At 32.7% G+C, this 17,797-nt stretch overlaps 3 protein-coding genes across 4 annotated transcripts; all 3 read right to left on the bottom strand.

Annotated features, from left to right (window-relative positions):
• Nucleotides 1-692: 692 nt before the first annotated feature.
• On the bottom strand, nucleotides 693-6,611 carry LOC100787333 (probable protein phosphatase 2C 55). 2 transcript variants are annotated; one of them, XM_003550323.4, is made up of 5 exons: nucleotides 6,447-6,611; nucleotides 5,325-6,225; nucleotides 3,417-3,741; nucleotides 2,226-2,375; nucleotides 693-1,320 (listed from the first exon to the last, which is right to left on the bottom strand). In XM_003550323.4, the coding sequence occupies exons 2-5, from the start codon at nucleotides 6,071-6,073 to the stop codon at nucleotides 1,024-1,026; spliced, it is 1,521 nt and encodes a 506-aa protein (XP_003550371.1). In that variant the 5' UTR covers nucleotides 6,074-6,225; nucleotides 6,447-6,611; the 3' UTR covers nucleotides 693-1,023. The 2 variants fall into 2 exon arrangements, with proteins under 2 accessions (XP_003550371.1, XP_006601312.1); XM_006601249.3 differs by having other exon boundaries at nucleotides 5,355-6,225.
• A 1,848-nt stretch (nucleotides 6,612-8,459) lies between these two features.
• LOC100786784 (peroxisomal membrane protein 11A) lies at nucleotides 8,460-10,330 on the bottom strand. The gene has a single exon (XM_003550322.5). The coding sequence runs from the start codon at nucleotides 9,430-9,432 to the stop codon at nucleotides 8,644-8,646; it is 789 nt and encodes a 262-aa protein (XP_003550370.1). The 5' UTR covers nucleotides 9,433-10,330; the 3' UTR covers nucleotides 8,460-8,643.
• Nucleotides 10,331-12,715: 2,385 nt separating this feature from the next.
• On the bottom strand, nucleotides 12,716-15,221 carry BES1-1 (protein BRI1-EMS-SUPPRESSOR 1). Its single transcript, NM_001371493.1, has 2 exons — nucleotides 14,854-15,221; nucleotides 12,716-14,065 (listed from the first exon to the last, which is right to left on the bottom strand). Exons 1-2 carry the CDS (start codon nucleotides 15,091-15,093, stop codon nucleotides 13,370-13,372), a joined length of 936 nt encoding a protein of 311 aa, NP_001358422.1. The 5' UTR covers nucleotides 15,094-15,221; the 3' UTR covers nucleotides 12,716-13,369.
• Between the last annotated feature and the right edge of the window lie 2,576 nt (nucleotides 15,222-17,797).

Below are 17,797 nucleotides of genomic sequence, written 5' to 3'. Positions count from 1 at the left end.
TTTTAATTCTACTATGCTTATGTAAAACACAAGAAGAATAACTTTTGAAAAAATAAAATAAAATAAAGATTTCTCTAAATTTTTATTACTGGCAAAACTCTTGAAAGGATTCAAATTCTTTAGTTCTTTTTCTTTTACAGAAAAAATTATATAATATGTAAAATAATTTTATATTATTATTCAATTATTTATATATTTTTATATTATCATTCAATTACAAATCACCATTATACTAAATTTGTAACCATTAAAATATTCTTTTTAATGAATTCAACATTGTGAAAAAATAATTATTCTTTATTTTCTTCTATTTTTCATAAAAGAAATTCTCCCATGATATTACATAAATTTTCTACGTCAAAAACGAATTTTCAAATCATAACTTAATATATTATTTACATTGATACTATTTGTTTTGAAATATTTATTTCAATTTTACATCTCTTTCATTTTTATAATTTAATCATACATAATATTTAATTAATATATATTGTCTACAACTCAAATTGATCCAATCTCATGCTTTCAGTTCAGATGAAGAGTTTATTAAAAATTTCAAGTTAGACTAAAGCTAAGTCCATCGCAACTCATTCCATTAGCTTTCCTAATCTTTCCACTTCTTTCCACCTCCAAGCTAATTGGTGGAATTAGCAGATTTAAAATAAAACAGATAAGTGATAATGCCATCAAAATCAACAAAAATGTAACCCTAATTCATGATAGGGAATATTATTTGTTATGATCACAACATTGACAACAGGAATTAACCTCCAACCGAAGTCAATAGACTCGGTTTCTCACTGCTCAACCTCAAAACAAGTATCTTTTTTTCCCTTTAAATCTAACTGGACACACTATTCTCAGTGTAGCAGCTACTCAGTTGGACAAACAATCCAAGCATAACAAGGACGATGGAAATTTTAAATTCAATGGAGCTATCATGTGACCTACAAATCTTAACTTTAAATCACATGTCACAACCGAGATAAAGTGATTATATACAGAGGGCACAGAAAAATGAAATTATGCATCATCAGAGCCGGAAATATATGAAACTACAACTGTTGTATCATCAAGTTTGCCACCATAGTAACGAAAACCAGCATCTTGAGCAGCGGTTGAAAAAGGAGTCTGCCTGTCTTTATCCAGTGCCCGTTGACGTGCCAATGCAGCTATCTTCTGGGCTGTCACCTGAGGGCTTAATCCGGTTCTCATGGCATGAACCACCACTGCTGTAATCTCATTATTGTACAAGTTATCAAATAGCCCATCTGTACCAGCAACTATGACATCACCGGGTGCAACGGGAATGGTAAAAACCTGACATAAACAAGACAAACCATCTAAGCATCCTACTAGTAGCAAAAACCCAGATGCATAGAACCAAACTTCCGATATAACTGAATGAGTATATTCTCCAATTTTATCACCATAAAGAATAATCTAAAATCAAACTTGACTACTAGTCATGGTTTAAAATACTGCAGGGCATAAACAACACACAAAATTAGGCAGCAAATCAAGTAATAACCAGATTTATAGAAACAAACAGTCTCCCCAAGAAAAAACTGCAGAACTAAGACCTCAAATACAAACCTGCCATCTAACAATTGTATCAGCAGCCAAATCTTGATTCACGGAACAAAAACTGGGAATATAATATGCTTGACTCAACAACAATAAATTAAATGAAAATGTTAGAATCTAGAATTTTTTACACAACGAATTGACATGCTTATTGACTCTGGGGGATAGATATGTGATTCTGGTCCCTCTAATAACCACCATTAGATCTACCTGAATTCTGATTAAATATTTTTGGCTGTGCTGCCTGTGCAGCACAACTCATAAATAAATGCCTTAATTAACTTACTATAAAGTTTTGTGTGAAGGGAATGGGATATTTTTATGAATTAGAAAGTAATATAAAGAAAAATTACTATAAAGTTTAAGCTGACATTAGATATACAAAAGGGAATGATAGATTTTTATGAATTAGAAAGTGAATATAAAGAAAAAATAATATAAAGTTTTGTATGTATTTTTTATATAAAGTATATATACAAGAACAATATTAGAAGTGATAAATAAGCAGCAGATTCAGTGGCAAACATTTTTTCATGAATCAGGATTAAGCACACACTATCATTAAGAGTGGATAAAAGATGCTACAATGGCCAATTTAATCAGGTTCTCCCAAGGATGAGTCCACAAAAGGAAAATACCTGACCAGAACTAGGTAAATCACCATTACTACCACATTCCAGCTGATAAGTGAAATTGAAATCATGTTGCTGCACTGGGGACCGGAATATGGTGCACCCATCCCGGACCACCATAAACCCACTGTCTCCCAAATTGATAGCATTAAGGCCCTGTGAAAGAAACACAAAAAACGAATTAATATATGTTGACAAAAAGAATGAAACAAAATAGCAATCTCTTCCAGGATTATAAAATAACATAGCATAGTTGATTATTTACAACAAAATATTAGTAACCTAGAAACATCATAGTACCCTCAAGTAACAAATATAATAGGAAGAACAGGAAAAAAAAAGTCTAGGTTTGAGGAAATTTTCTAGAAATTATTAGGTAGTGTTTGGTGTGCGAATAGAACAGAATGGAATAATGTGTCCAGCTTCATTCTCCTCGGTTCCACCCTTTAACCAAAATGTACCACTTTTATTACCTTGTGTCCAGTTCAATTCTCTTTCTAAAATGCACCAAAATATAATAGAACACATATTATGTTTCGCCCCATTTTAAGCTGTCCATCAAATGCTACCTTAGTCTTTTTGATAGTTCAAAGCTACTCAACAAACACCACCATCTTTATTAAATGAGGCTTCATATTACATAATCTTATGCTTAGATGGGTCCAATGCTGACAAACTTATATTTCAAAAAATTAACTTCAAGTCATCAAAAAGATTTTTAAGGGTGATTTTAACTATTACAGGCACATCACGGGCCACTTTTTACCATAAATTATTTAAGACAGCATTTGGTTATGTAAACTGATACTTTTGCATCATAATTCACTCCAGTCAGTTAACATTCACAAGGGTGCAAGATCTACAATGTTCTAACTCTAAGATTACTGCCTTGACAAATTATATTGTCCCTGTTGAAAATCAGAATATCACTGACTCGTTTTCTAGGACTTTAAAAATTTATCACAAATGAATGCTGGAATGAGGAAAATAAGCTACAAGGGCTGAAAGTAATCACCAGAAGACCATTGGATAATACATAAATGATACTCAAAACATCAAGAAAATGGAAGCAAAAACTAAGGTAAATTAAGTACTAGTCTATCAGCATTCTGAGATGCTTAAAGCACCATAAGTCAAAGTGATGGAACAGAAGCTGCTACAATATTCCAAAGAGGACAGCATAAAGGTGAAGGTAACCTGATCAGTAAGTGCAATGATGCACGCTGTAGAGGAACCCCTAGCTTTTGTACTTGAGTGTGCTTTTTCCAGCACCCTAGCTGGATCAATTGAACCTTTGGGCTCATCCTGAATAGCTTCCACTGATTTGGACATGAGCTCACGAGAGTAATATCCAGCATTAACACCAAGATCTGCCCAGCCACCAACACCATCTGCCACCCCTATTGCTTGTTCTTCAGAACATATAAAATGAGCATCTTCTCCACCAGTTTCTTCTTTATCGGGATGAGGCAAGTAGCATGATCCTGATATTAACTTAAGGGTCTTACCTAAAGGAGTTTTCCTGCAGTCAACATTTCCAATCATGAGATATCAGCCATTAAGATTGCAAATTTAGAACATACTTTTAACCACCATATATAGCCTCCACACATTTTTTGTTATGTAGCTTATATATGTTGCCTGTTGATCCAAAAGGCAATACAACAAAGCAAATTTATGAATTTTCCCCTGTAGGATGGTATTATGATGGTATCAAAATGACTAGTACAAAATAACAAGAGAAACAGAAAATTATGCAGCAGACACTAACACAGTCTGATCATTATTTTTCTTTTATAAAACCATTAAAAAGCTGTTCCATTTTGACAGGTGAGGGTTATGCATTTCTGCATATTCTATTCTAGTATGGGAACTCTCCTGTTTATGTTCCCAGAATTGCACCAGTCAAATGCAAATGTCTATAAATCTCATCTTTAGTGTGCTTTTAAAATATTAATATGTTAAAACAGATTAAAGAACCTTTTTATGTAAACATGGAATTCAACAATATCTTTTTAACTCAAAATACCATCAGCCAAATCCCCATGTTCAAAACATCTGCACTCTTCAAGCCTTCTAAAATCATTTCAATCATAGATGGATGTTTATTATAGCCATAACCACAAACAGTCAACTATAAGTGACACAATTATCATTCTAATCCACAAACAAGCAGCATCACGATATACAGGGACAGACCCAGGTTGGGAGGGTTGGGGGGAGCCATTATGATAAAAAAATTTACTAAATTAAAATAAATTGTTACTTACCAAATTATTTTTTACGACAATAGCATTAGTAGTAAAAAATCATTGAGAAATCATTTATTTTCAGATAGTTGAAAAGTAGAAGAAGAATGTCCTGTCATGACAGACTAATGTGCTAAAAGTAAATTCTAACCGACCTCCAGTGCAACTCCATATCCAGTTTTCTTCCCCAAGATTTACATGACAGTGAGTTTGGAATCATGCACCCAAGACTAGAAGCAGAGTGTGGCGTCACAAACAATAGCAATAACAACAACAAAATGCCAAAAAAACAAAGAGGATATGTGAAGAATAGTGATAGGCAGAAAGAATATTTGTTGGTGTGTCTCAATGTTCAAGTTGTCAATATGTTGTATAGTGTTCATAAGTTTACCCCGTCTGTTGAAAAAGGTTAATAAATGACGTTTATCAAATCAATAAAAATGACAGACTAATGAAGTTATTTTGATTGCAAATACAGCCATTTATATATTTTAAAATAGCAATAAAGGATTGTAAAAGAAAAGTACACTTAAAAAAATACTCAAATATTTAATCTAAAAAATATTATTTCCACAATAAAGACTATAAAAAGAATAAAATACTTAATAAAAAATAAAAAGATAAATAATGCTCAAATAGTTAAACTCCAAATAAAAATACCAAACAAAAATAATTACTTAATATACATTAAAACAAATATAATCAAAAAAAAAAGTTAGGGGGGCCAAGGCCCCCAACACCTGCAAGTGGCTCCGCCACTGACAATATATAAATATTGATTTAACTGCAGCGAATTGATATTGCTTCATATACATGCTATGTTTAGAATGGTCAACACCAAAGGAAAATAACATACTGTTCAGATGAATCTGCAGAACTGCTTAACTGTTCCTCGCGGGCAGCAGTGTCAAAAGGCACATCATGAGCAGGCCCAACAGAGTAACACGAAGATGACAAAGTATGAAAATCTCCAGACCCTGACTGCATGTAAGGATGAGAATTACACCAGGTCTTGGCAGCATTATAAATTAAATATCCATAAATTGCAGTGTTATCTGGCTGCTGATGGTTTTTCAATCTCATGCTCACTTTTCCACGATTCCTCAAACTCGTGCTCAAACATATACTGCTGCTATTCTTGGTTGACAGCGAACGGCGACTACCCTTCAAAGTAAGGTTATCTAAATAGGATTCACCAACCAATATTCTGGGCAAGTGGGCAGCCATTGTCTTAATCTGAAATCTCGTCCCACTAGAAAACTGATCAGGTCCAGCAAGGGTAGAACCAATGTGGTATCCACAGACCTGAAACGAAGGCCCTGACACCGACGGAACCGAAAATGTCCGAGACAGCGTGTCAACTACAGACAATGTTCTCCTTTTGCCACCTAATTCAGAGCTCGAAGCTAAGGCTACGTCGGGCCAAACTAGAAGCTGCACTTCCACACAATATGAGCTATGCACAGAATGAAAAAACTTAGAACTACCAAACCACAACTTCCCTTGCCCAATGAGAACTTCGGCAGAGTCCCGGATTCGGCCTTCTTTCCCCGCAATCGATCTCTGAATCGAAGCTGCGAGCCTTGAAAAGTAATTAGATGGCATTTTATTTTCTCACCAACGCAGTAATTAAGGTTCACCACAAGCTAAACAATGCAATCTCATAGCTCCCAACACATTAATGCTTAAATTTCACATTCAACACAGCACACAAGCAAAAACAAATCCCTTCGACAAATCTTCAATTATTCAGAGACCTGGGTTATTATTCCACAATAAAAGGTCAACAAATCATCCAATTGAGAAAGTCATGCTCGTAGTAATAATTAAAATAAAATTGAAGTCAGGGAAAGGAAAATTTGAAAGAAAAAAATAAACGAGTACGAAGGATTTTAAAATTGGAGGGAATAAAAACCCTAACTGAAAAAGCTAGGAACGTAACCGAAAGGGGTTAAATATTGAAGAAAAAAGGAATTACCGTTAAGGGAACGAGGGAGGGAGGCTTAGGTTAGGGTTAGGATCTTTCTCAGTTAACTTTGAAGCTTCGGAGAAGGACCTGCAACAGCCACAACATGATGACCGGTGGGAAGAAGAATATAGAAAATTGCCATAATTTCAGGAATCTCGAAATTTCCATGAATCCCAGCCCCTTATATTATTATTTTATTTTATTACAGGAGTAGATAAGAATAGAAAGTGAAAAGGAAAAAAAAAAACTAAACTTATCAAGAAAATATTAATTGATATATTTTTTATTAGTGTAAAAGAATTTATATTATCCATTAATCATAGATTATCTTTATTATAATTTTTAAAGTAGTATTTATTATAAACATTAAAAATTAACAAACTTATTATACATTTTAATATTTGTTGGTATATGGAGAGAAAAGTATTAGATAATAAATGTATGAAGTAATTACCGTAACAGTATATTTTAATTAAATTCTATTTTTTATGATTTTTTTATATATCTTCAACCTAATTTTATTTAAACATTCATTTATCAAATCCTGTTAAAGATATTGATTTGTAAGATATTATATTTATTAGCGTTAACCTTTAACATTATTCATGTAAACTTATGCAAGTCATGCATAGGAAATCGTGAAAAAAGATAAGTTGAATTTCAAATAAAAGTTTCAAATACATTCGTTACACTAAGAAGTAAATTATAAATTATAAGCTCCTAAAAAAATTATAAATTATAAGGATAAAATTATTCATCAAAAAGATAAATGTTAGTATCTTATTTATTTCAGTTTTAAGAATAAAATTGTTTAATCATCATCATTATTATTATACCCTTAAATATGAAAGTGAAAAAAATTATGCTCAATGTTTTTCCAATTTTTGTTTCATAACAAACATATATAGAATGATTAAAAAAATACTAAACAGTTAACATATCTAATGAAAATTTAGCCAACGAAACTTAAAAAAATATATACAATAAATATCAAGTTTGATTCCGCATAATATATTATTATATTATTAGAAAGAGGTGATGACCTTTAATTATGACTGACACTTGATAAAAAATTAATCTTATAATCAATCTAAAAGACTAAAACTTATAAGAATATGTTACGATGTCACTGAAAAACTTAAAGACCGGTGGTACCAAATAAAAAAATATCTATTTTTATTAGCAATATTTATTGTATTAATATTCATGATGATTGCGCACAATACTTCTTCAATATTTTCATCAAAAGAGCACATATTGGTTAAATAAATGAAATCAGCATTAGCTTTTTTCATTAAATGTCGCATTATACTTTTGAAGCAATGTTTATGATGAAAGAATGTGGTTGACACGCATAATGTTGTATATTTGAAACTTGTTAATCAAATGAAATGAGATAATATATGTAATATGGTAAAATGATTGTGTTCTGAGTCTGTATGGGGAGAGGTCCAAATTTCGTTAAAAGGGATTGGCCCAATTGCTTGACATTGCAATAAATCAATACTCATAGATATCAAAGAAGGATAAAACGGTCTCCTAGTCAAATATTCTTGTTGGATAATGTAGTGAACCTCCTCCTAGTCAAACTTGACAGAAGCACGAAACAGAACCCTTCGGGAGAAATACCCTTCCAACTAAGAAAAGCATTTCTCATGTAAATGTACAATTCAGCTTATAAGAAAACAAAATATATATACATATATATATATATATATATATATATATATATATATATATATATATATATATATATATATATACACACACATATAATCCAATCCCTACAAACATACAATTTTGCTCTCAACAAAATCCACACTAATCAACCATAGGATTCTACATAACACAAAAGCTAACATGATTCTCTTCTATCAAAATTCAAAACCACACCAAATGAAACAAAGTCAGGCAGCAAGTAACAAATCATGGTCATTTTTATTCATTCATAAAAAAGAGTAGAATTGTAATAAGAATAGATAGATTGCCACAATCACAACCACAACCACAACACTATAAAAAAGAGTAGAATCATGGTCATTTTTATTCATTCATAAATCAGTAACAAATCTAAAACTATAAGCATAACAAACAACCTATTAAACACCATTTTCTCTTGGCGTAGACCGTGTTATATATTATTACCATTCCTTTTTTGTCTATATGTGAAAAAAATTAACTACTCAGACAACAAGAAGTTTCAGTTTCAGCAAGAAACCCAATTCTTGTGAGTGCTAATAAGCGCAGACAATAGCCCCGCGGAAGCCATCAAAACCGGTTTCGAAAACGGTCCATTTCCATCCAAAACATCATCCAAAGCCATAACCGCATCGGCCAAATCCTGAACAACAGAAAGCCTCTTCATCGTTTTCTTGTCCCTCAACTTCCCCAACTGCGCCTCCTCATCAACACACCCACCCTCTCTCAGGCGCGTGATCTCCACGCTCGACTTCAAACACGCTTCCTCCTGGGCTATCGCACCCAAATCCCCGAGTTTGAGTGCCACGCTCCCGAAGTAACCCACGAACTCCGCCCACGCGCTCAATTTCTGGAACTTTCGCGAGTGCTTGGCATCAATCAGCCCCGATTTCGCGAGCCAGACGAACTGCTCCACGAAGTAGTACAAGCCTTCGCCTCCGTAGGCGAGGACGGAGAGGAACAAATCGAGGTTCGAATGGGGATGGGTGGTTTTGAGGGCGTTTAGGTCTTGAACGAATTTACCGAGTCTGAAGGCCTTTCGGCTCACGCCGACGCTGGATTCGAAGGATTTTAGGCGGTGGGAGAGGGTAGGGTTGTTGGATTGGAGGAGCGAAGTGGCGAGGATGAGTTTCGCGGTGTAGCGCGAAATCTTGAGGAGCTTGTCCACGCCGTCGCGCTTCGCGAGGTAGGCTTCGACGTGGTTCAGTAGGTCTCTCTGGTGTTTCTCCGAGGGTGATGAATTAGGGTTAGGGTTAGGGTTCGGGGGTGGTGCGGAAGGTTTGGAATTGGAATCCATTGAGGGTGGTGCTGTTCTGCCACCGACTGGGAACAGATGCTGCTGCAACTGCAAGTCTTCTAAAGAAAAATGTTAGATGTGTCTACAAAAGAAAGAAAGGAAGACATGACAAAGAAATGATTGATGTAATGGGATAGAAAAAAAGAGAGAGAGAGAGAGATAATGAGAAAAGATACTTATTGATTGAGTGTTTAATTTTTTTGATTTTAAAATACAATCATTCTCTTTTAAGGTTTTGTTTGGAGAGTTTGTGAACTAAAATGAAATGTTACTTTTAATCTAAAATCTATTTGGATAAATTTATTGTGAGTTTGTGTTTTTTTAGTTTTTAAAACATTTTTGACTAGATTTACAAAACAATAAAAATAAAAATAGGTTTTAGGAAAGAACTGGTGGGTCTCTCTTGGTTTTGAAGATGGTGTTGTGTGCTGGTCACTCACAACTCTCTTTCTCTCTTTGCTAGTTTTGTTGCGTGTCTCCTTTCCCTCTGTTGAAGAAAGTTGGAAGAAAAACACAGAGTGAGCATAGTGGACTTGCGCCGCAATGTTGCAGTCGCCGATCTGTTAACTGTCGCAACACTCTCTCGCACAAAATCAACGATCCTAAGGCTCTTGGAAGATCACATTTTCCTCATCGCAGAATCTAGTTTTGGCTTCTTGATCCTAAATATTGTACTGTTCATGTTAGTTTGTGATGTTGATGTTGGGGTTTTTGTGTTTTTTGTTTCGATTATAGGTTTGGTGATGGTGATGTTGGAATTTGATGAGCGTTTACAAATCGAGGAGAGGATCATATGAAAAGTTACAGTAATGAGAGGAGAAAAACAGACTGTGGGTTTTTTTATACTTTTTAGTTATTTTTATTATGTTTAATTAATTTTAATATATCTGATGATTTCATAATAGAACCTGATAAAATACGTAAGGATACTTATTTTATCTATTTTCAACTTAAAACAACATCTAAAATCTTAAAACCGAAACATAACCCTCAAAATTAAAATTAGGTTTAATTTTTTATAAATTCAAAACTAAAAATAAAAAATCATCATGTGTTTAGTTTGATGTAAAAGAATTTATTTTGAGTTTAGAATTTATTTTAGATATACTCTTGTCTTTAGTTTTATGCTTACAGAAGATTTGAAAATTGAATTTGGATCTATAATTGATTTTGGGTTTAAATAATTTTGAATAGTTTTTAGATTTGATATAAAAATTATACTAAATTTTACTCTTAAGTTTCATAATGAAAATATCTAAACATTAATCATATCACTTATAAATTAGTTTCAAACAAAATAAATTTCACAAAATTAGTTTTATCTAAAATCATTTTTATCAAAGCTTGTTCAAACACGCATTTAGTTGACAAGTCAGTTTTCTTCTATTTCTAAAAAAATGAAAATGGTATTTTTTTTTTTATTAAGGAAGAAATAGATAAATGTTAAAATATTGGCCTTTACCTTTTTTTAAAGTTGTAATTTAATTCTTTATTTATTAAAAATTAAAATAGTTCCTTAAGTAAGATTTTTTTATAACGCAATCATATTTTGAAATAATGAATGTTTCAGATTTTGAGATACAATTTTGAACCAATTCAAAATATGAAACTTATCTTTATTATATTTATTTACATATAAAAATGAATTAATGTTTGAAACAAAAATGATTATAAATATGATAAAAAAACAGCATAAAAAGTAAGTCTCTTAATCAATCACAAAAAAAAAATCTGATATTACATATTTCAATTTTTTGGTTGCTGGTGGAGCACACTTTTTATGCAACTTTATTTGTTTATGTTCCATTTTGTTATGAATTAGTTGAATTTAATAGTTTTTTTTAGGAGAATCTAAAGTTTAAAATTATGCCCCAAAATTTTATAGTGTAACTTAAGAGGTGATTTTATAACTTTTAATGAATAAGGAAAAAAAAATCGCAACTTAAATTAGATTTAGAGACTGAGTGAGTAATTTAGCCACAAATAATGAAAGAGAGAAGCAATAGAAAACATAATTATTAATTGAAAACTAAAAATACATATTTTGCATCTGAAATATTATATTTTTACTGTTAGGTGTTCATACAATTCATTTCTATCCGATTTTTTTTTCTTATCTCTTTCTTTATTGTTTATTAAGTAAATGATCATATAATCGGATGACCATTTGATTCTTACATATAAAAAAATTTCTACAATAGCTTTTGCAAAATATCTGCACTTCCAAGAGTAAATTTCCCAACATAAGTTGCCAACATTCAATGCCGTCCAACCGGGATGATCCACATTCTTGCTGCAAATATACAATTTCGAATTCAAGATAGAATAGGACTGACTCCATGAGGCAACTCCGGAGGATCCATCCTAAGAAAGAACCCAGAGAGGGATTGATTAGCCAAAGTTTGTTGGAAAGCAAATATGATCCAAAACTCTAAATCGAATAGTAAGCATATATTATGGTGACCTACGAAAGGAGTTCAGAAAAGGAAGAAACATGCAACTATTGCTGAATAAAAGCCCATATTACGAGTTGTTAGACTGATTTAAATTGAAGTAAGAAACTTTTAATTGTTATGTTATATCTCTAACACGTCTCTGCATGTAAGTCAGCCCTACCGGTTGAAATCAGTTAAGATGTTCCACATTGACTGAGATTGAGAATATGACTAAAATACTTTTTTTTTAATAATTCTTAGACATTCTGACAAATTGCCCTAATTATTTAGGTACCATGAGGATCTACATCTTCTCTTCATTACGGACATCCAACAACTTCTGTTCTGCATATAATACTAGCCAAAAAGGATTCATCATAAGTTCCAATGCACGATCAATGATCTCATCAGAGATCACTTGAACATTTTCTGATGTACCCTCATCAAATGTGCTTTGTTGCAACAAACTATGGCCATGCCAATATTTGGCTAGCAAATATACGGACTACCCTCGAGGTTCTGCTACGAACTATTGTAGGGTAGCAAAGGAATAAAGATGAGACCCAACCAAAGATGCAAACTACCAACCCATCCCCACCCAACCACAAATTATACAGAAAAAAACAGAATTTAAAAAACAAAAAGCCATCAATGAAACTCTCCGAGAAACAAATAAATCACCCAAGAAGACATAAAGAAAGTACCCAATTACCAAACCTGAACGGAAATATAACAGCAACCCCCAAGGCACCTTAATGGAACATTGTACTTCTTTCCAAAGAAACATCTACTCTGCACAACTCATTGCATATTATACACGCCACCAACCAGGGAACAACACCCCAAAGTGCCACATGGCCTCATCAGTGGAGGCTAGTAATATAATTCCATATTAAATATCACAGTTCGTGCCACTTTGGGCTCATTTAGTTATCAAGAGGTCAATATGGTAGAAAGACAACAAAAGAGACAATTGTTCGCTTTGAGCTCACTACAAAACCTGTTGGTGAAAATCAAAATCACATACAAACTATTTGATACAAAGAACAGGAACATAAAGAAAAACAATACAATTTAAATGTATGACATTAACAAATAAGCTGGTCTTGTGAGCTTCTGATAGACAATAAACTTGACAAAACCTCAAATTTCTATTTCAAATCACTCACACCACCTAATACTTAAGCAGTTATGTTTGATGAGCCTTTTTGAACCATAGCTGATTTAATCATGAAGGGATGAAGTGAAATTCTCATTTCTATATTTTACCCAAGGCATGGAAGGAGATGATTTTCTGCATAAAATGCCCACAACATCTGATAAATCCGGTTCCCAATAATAACTCTCTAGTCTCTTCCAGATAAACTGCTTGCACCAACAGAGCTGGATGAGGTAGCTATTAACTCAAGCTCTAACACCAAGTTGAGTGAACAACCAACCAGCAAAAACAATCCTGTGGTCTCATTCTTACATAACCCAGATGAGGTAATTCTGCTAGCAGCCTAACTCCGCACCTTCCCACTTCCAAGTGTGAGCTCTAAATCATCCAATGCCACTTCATGAATTTTTTCCCCAACCCAAGGCTTTACCTGTACCCCAAACTCTTCTGAACTCGTCCTCATCACTTGGATTGAGTTATCAGGCATCCTGTGCGGAATCACAGGTTTAACAAGATTGAAGGTTGGAGAAGTTGGGAACACAGATGCAGAAGGAGCAAATGCTTGGAATTTCACCCACTGGCCAGACTCACCAATGGAAGTATCGGACTCATCGCATTCTGGAATAGTGAGAGGGGTGTAAAGGTGACGGTGCGTGGGGCTAGCAGGGGCAGACGCTGCAAAGAAAGGGTAATTGAAGGAGGCCATGGATTCTTTGGCAATAGACTCCCATGTAGGAATTGGTTTTGAATTTCTTGATGTTGGTGATGAAAGAGGTGGTGTCACAGGGGCACTGTTTGATATCCTGAGAGGAGGAAGAGACAAGGACGCATTGCGAATGTATGGAATGAGGTTTGATACATTGTCCTTATCCCCATCTAAACGAAACGGGCTTGGCAAAGAGGAGGAGGAAGGGCTAACTTGGTATGAAGGAATTGGGCTGGGAAATGATGAAGAAAGAGGACTTGGATTTTGAGAAGAAGAAAAGGGAATGTTTCTCATGGAGCTCCCAGCACCATTGGCTAGAGGCGGCTTGCAACCCTATTCATCCAAAACACATAACCACGTTACCACTGCGAATTCATCTCATTAAATTAACAATTTAGAGTCTAAAGTGAACAACTCTAACAATCTCAGTAGTTGGTGAGTAAATCATCACTTCATATTATCTATTGCAAATTAATCACATTAACATTAACAATTTAGAGTCTAAAGTGAGCAACACTAATAATCTCAGCATCCGTTCATATTATCTGTTGCAAATTAATCACGTTAACGTTAACAATTTAGAGTCTAAAGTGGGCAACTCTAATAATCTCAAATAGTTGATGAGAAAATCAACATTTCATATTACTTACTGCAAGTTAACCACATCAACAACTAACAGTCTAAAGTGAGCAACTCTAATAATCTCAGTACATGCATTACAAGTTCTGAATATGTTGAAATACACATAATTCTTTTTTTTTTTTTTCATTAAGGATTAAGATTATTTACATCACCTAACAAAAAAAAAATCAACAATTTAACACACAAAACTTGAGCACCAAAGTTTGATTCCGTCTTCGGCATATCAACAAGCAGAGATTTATTGCTACTTATCACAAGCTACAATTTCCGTATCTAATTACACAGTAGTAGTAGTAGTAGTAGTAGTAGTAGTAGTAGTAGTAGTAGTAAAAAGGGTCATAATCAGATACTGTGATTAAGTTAGAAAGCTTCGTCTAACGACTAACGAGAACGATAACTAACTATAATGTAGCGTAAATAGAAAGTTAAACGCACCATTTCATTGAGATCTATGAACAGTTTGATTAGATTAGATTTACCTTGCGATAAGTGGTTCCGTCTTCTTCTACGCACCAACCAGCTTCTGCGCAGAGAGCTTTCAGAACTTCGTTGTTGTCGCAGTGCTTTGGCAAGTTGAAGTTCCCCTGAGCTCGAAGTCCTGAGTATATTTTCGCTGCTATTGCTCTTCTTCGTCTTTCTCTTCTTCTGTTGTTCTCTCTTTCTCTCCACGACGGCTTTCTCCGGCTCGTCGCCGCCGAGGTTGCTCCGTCGTCGGCCATTTTCTCCGGTGACGGTGAAGTAGTAGCTTGTGCTGCGTCGCAGGGGATTTAAACCCGAGGGGTCGCGAGTCACGAGGATCGCGCTTTCCTCCTCCAATTGTCTTCGCTGGATGCGTGGAAGAATGAAGAATCTCATAAAGCTAAATTTCAGGTGGGGAAATGTTCAAGTATGGAAGGCTGCACCGAATATTGTGTGGCCGATGCGTGCGCGTTGTAAGATCTGGGATGCGATGAGAAATTGAACGGTTGAGATTGATTGGTGGCGCGCGTGGACGCATTGCATTCCATGTGGACTGCTTCTCTGATAACCTAATTATTAGAAAGAGTGGGACCCAGAACAGAAGGTCAGAAATTATTCAAAGGAAAATGATTCATGTATGTAAGAAAGAAAGAAAAAGAATTATTATGATATTTGAATCCCAAATGTATTGTACCATTATCATTGTATTTTTTTTTAATTTGAAAAAAACTAATAAAATTGTACTGCATTTGTTTTATGAGTAAAATTTACTAATGTAAAATGTTTACGCAATCGTTCGTATATAAATTTGTTTAGTTTTAAAATAATTATTTTTTAAAAGTAATTTAAATAATGAATTTTGATCGATGACAATATAAAATAATTTGTTAGACATTAAATTCTTATTTTATTCCATTAATTAAAGAATACGTGAAATGCATTGACACATATAGAAATATTAACAACACATTCTTTTCTTTTATTGAAATTTATTAAAAATGATAAAATTTAATGAATCCTATATCATAGTAGTATTTGTTGTTTCGCTCTTGATTTTATAATTTTCCATAAATTTTAATTGATTAAAAAGTGTGAATTCGAAGGAATATACGTTAGAGGATATGTTCTTTAAGACTCCTCTCGAGTTTATAGTTACAGGAAATTTAGATGAATAAATTTAAAATTTAGAGAAATGAAAAGAGAAAGAGATATATTACAGAAAAAGTCATTCGTGTTTGAAGATGGACATTTACAAAGTCTGACAAAAGAATATTTTTTTTTACAGTAAAATCCACAAAAAAATTGATCCATCTTCTGTTGCTGAGATTTTCTCAGATAAAGTGAAAAATATTTGTACTCTGCATGTTACACTCACTTTTTGCTTGTTAATTTAACAAATTTCAATTAAAGTTAATCGTGTCATTTTATATTATTTATTTCCATTTTCTCATTAAATAAATAAAGAGGAAATAAATTTTCTCTCTTTTTTCATTTTTACGTATTTAAATAATACATTTTCGTTATATTTCTTTTTTTTTAATCCTATTTTCTATTTCTTTTATCATCCGAACAAGGCATTACATAAAGTTACATGTAAAAAAAGAAACAGATTTGAATCTTGTATACGAAGAAAACAAATGTTGGAAGAATTTTATCCTCTTAAATTAACTCATCTTAATTTTAGGCCTTAGTTTTAGATAAACATTTTATAAACAATTATAAAGAAGAAAACAAAAATGTGAAATAAATTAAACATTTTTCATAAACCAAAATCAACTTACGTATTTAACTTTTATTAAAAAAATCATTTAATTTCTCTAAAAGCTAAAGTACATATGTTCATTTTAGCTTATAGAAAATTTTAATGTATTATTTCTTCTTTTTTATATAAATACTTACGAATATATTTATTTAAATAGAACTTTAGATCAGTTAAGATGTAACATGATTTTCAAATATTAATGATTAAAAAAAGAATGAATGTACAACAAATGCATACTTAGTTTCAGGATTAGCACCATATTTTCACATCAAGTTATTTTTGTCAAAAATAAAATTATCAAGTTATTTAATTAACAGCTTAATTACAGTTAATTACTTGACCATATGCTTAAATAAAACTCGTATTCCAAATCTCATAGTTGATTATAATTAATTAAACAACTTTTTTGTTGGAAAATGATTTAATGTGTAAATATGTAAGCTGGAGTTTTATTTATTTTTCACTTAAATAAATAGTAAAATGATAAGAATTTATGTTAATTATTATTTTGAATTAAATATTTTCTTACAAGTAATTAATTGTATTTATTTGAAACTTAACTTACATATAAATTAAAATGAAAAAATAAACAAAACTAATATGTGGTTCAGATTAAATTAGGGCATTTTTTTGTTGAATAAATATTGGTATTCTTTGATTGAAAAGAAAATAGTAGTAACATTTAGTCAAATTTTGATGACTCTTCAAACTGTCGTCATCGATTTCGATTGGGAACGGCGAAATGCTTTTCCTTTACCTTCTTTTTGGGAGTGTTTGTAAACTTTTCTTTTTCCACACTCACTTTAGGGTCAAAGATTGAAGCTACAAAAAGATGTTCCTCCGTGGGTGGGGTGAGATTTAAATGAATCCAGTTAAATCATACTGTAGATGCAGAGCATACTTAGGGGTTATTACAGGCACAAACAATTTCAAAACCTCCAGCATAGTAAGAAAATAAAATATTCAATTTCACAAAACTTGCCACTCAAGTGAATAATTAAAGTTATTCCAACTAGCTAACTGCAAATGAAACATATAAATAAATTTTACTTGCATAAAACTGCATAATTACCCTGAAAAAAAAAGACTTAAGATCACAATATACTTCATTAAAAGAAAAGAAAAAACAACCTACTTAAAGAACAAATTTATTTTTATAAGAATTTATTTGAATGATTCAGCATGGAAATCGCTTTCGGTGG

This window comes from Glycine max, chromosome 17, assembly GCF_000004515.6.
Source record: "Glycine max cultivar Williams 82 chromosome 17, Glycine_max_v4.0, whole genome shotgun sequence".
Lineage (NCBI taxonomy): Eukaryota > Viridiplantae > Streptophyta > Magnoliopsida > Fabales > Fabaceae > Glycine > Glycine max.
The sequence above is the reverse complement of the archived record's forward strand: the minus strand, read 5'-3'. Positions and strand labels throughout refer to the sequence as shown.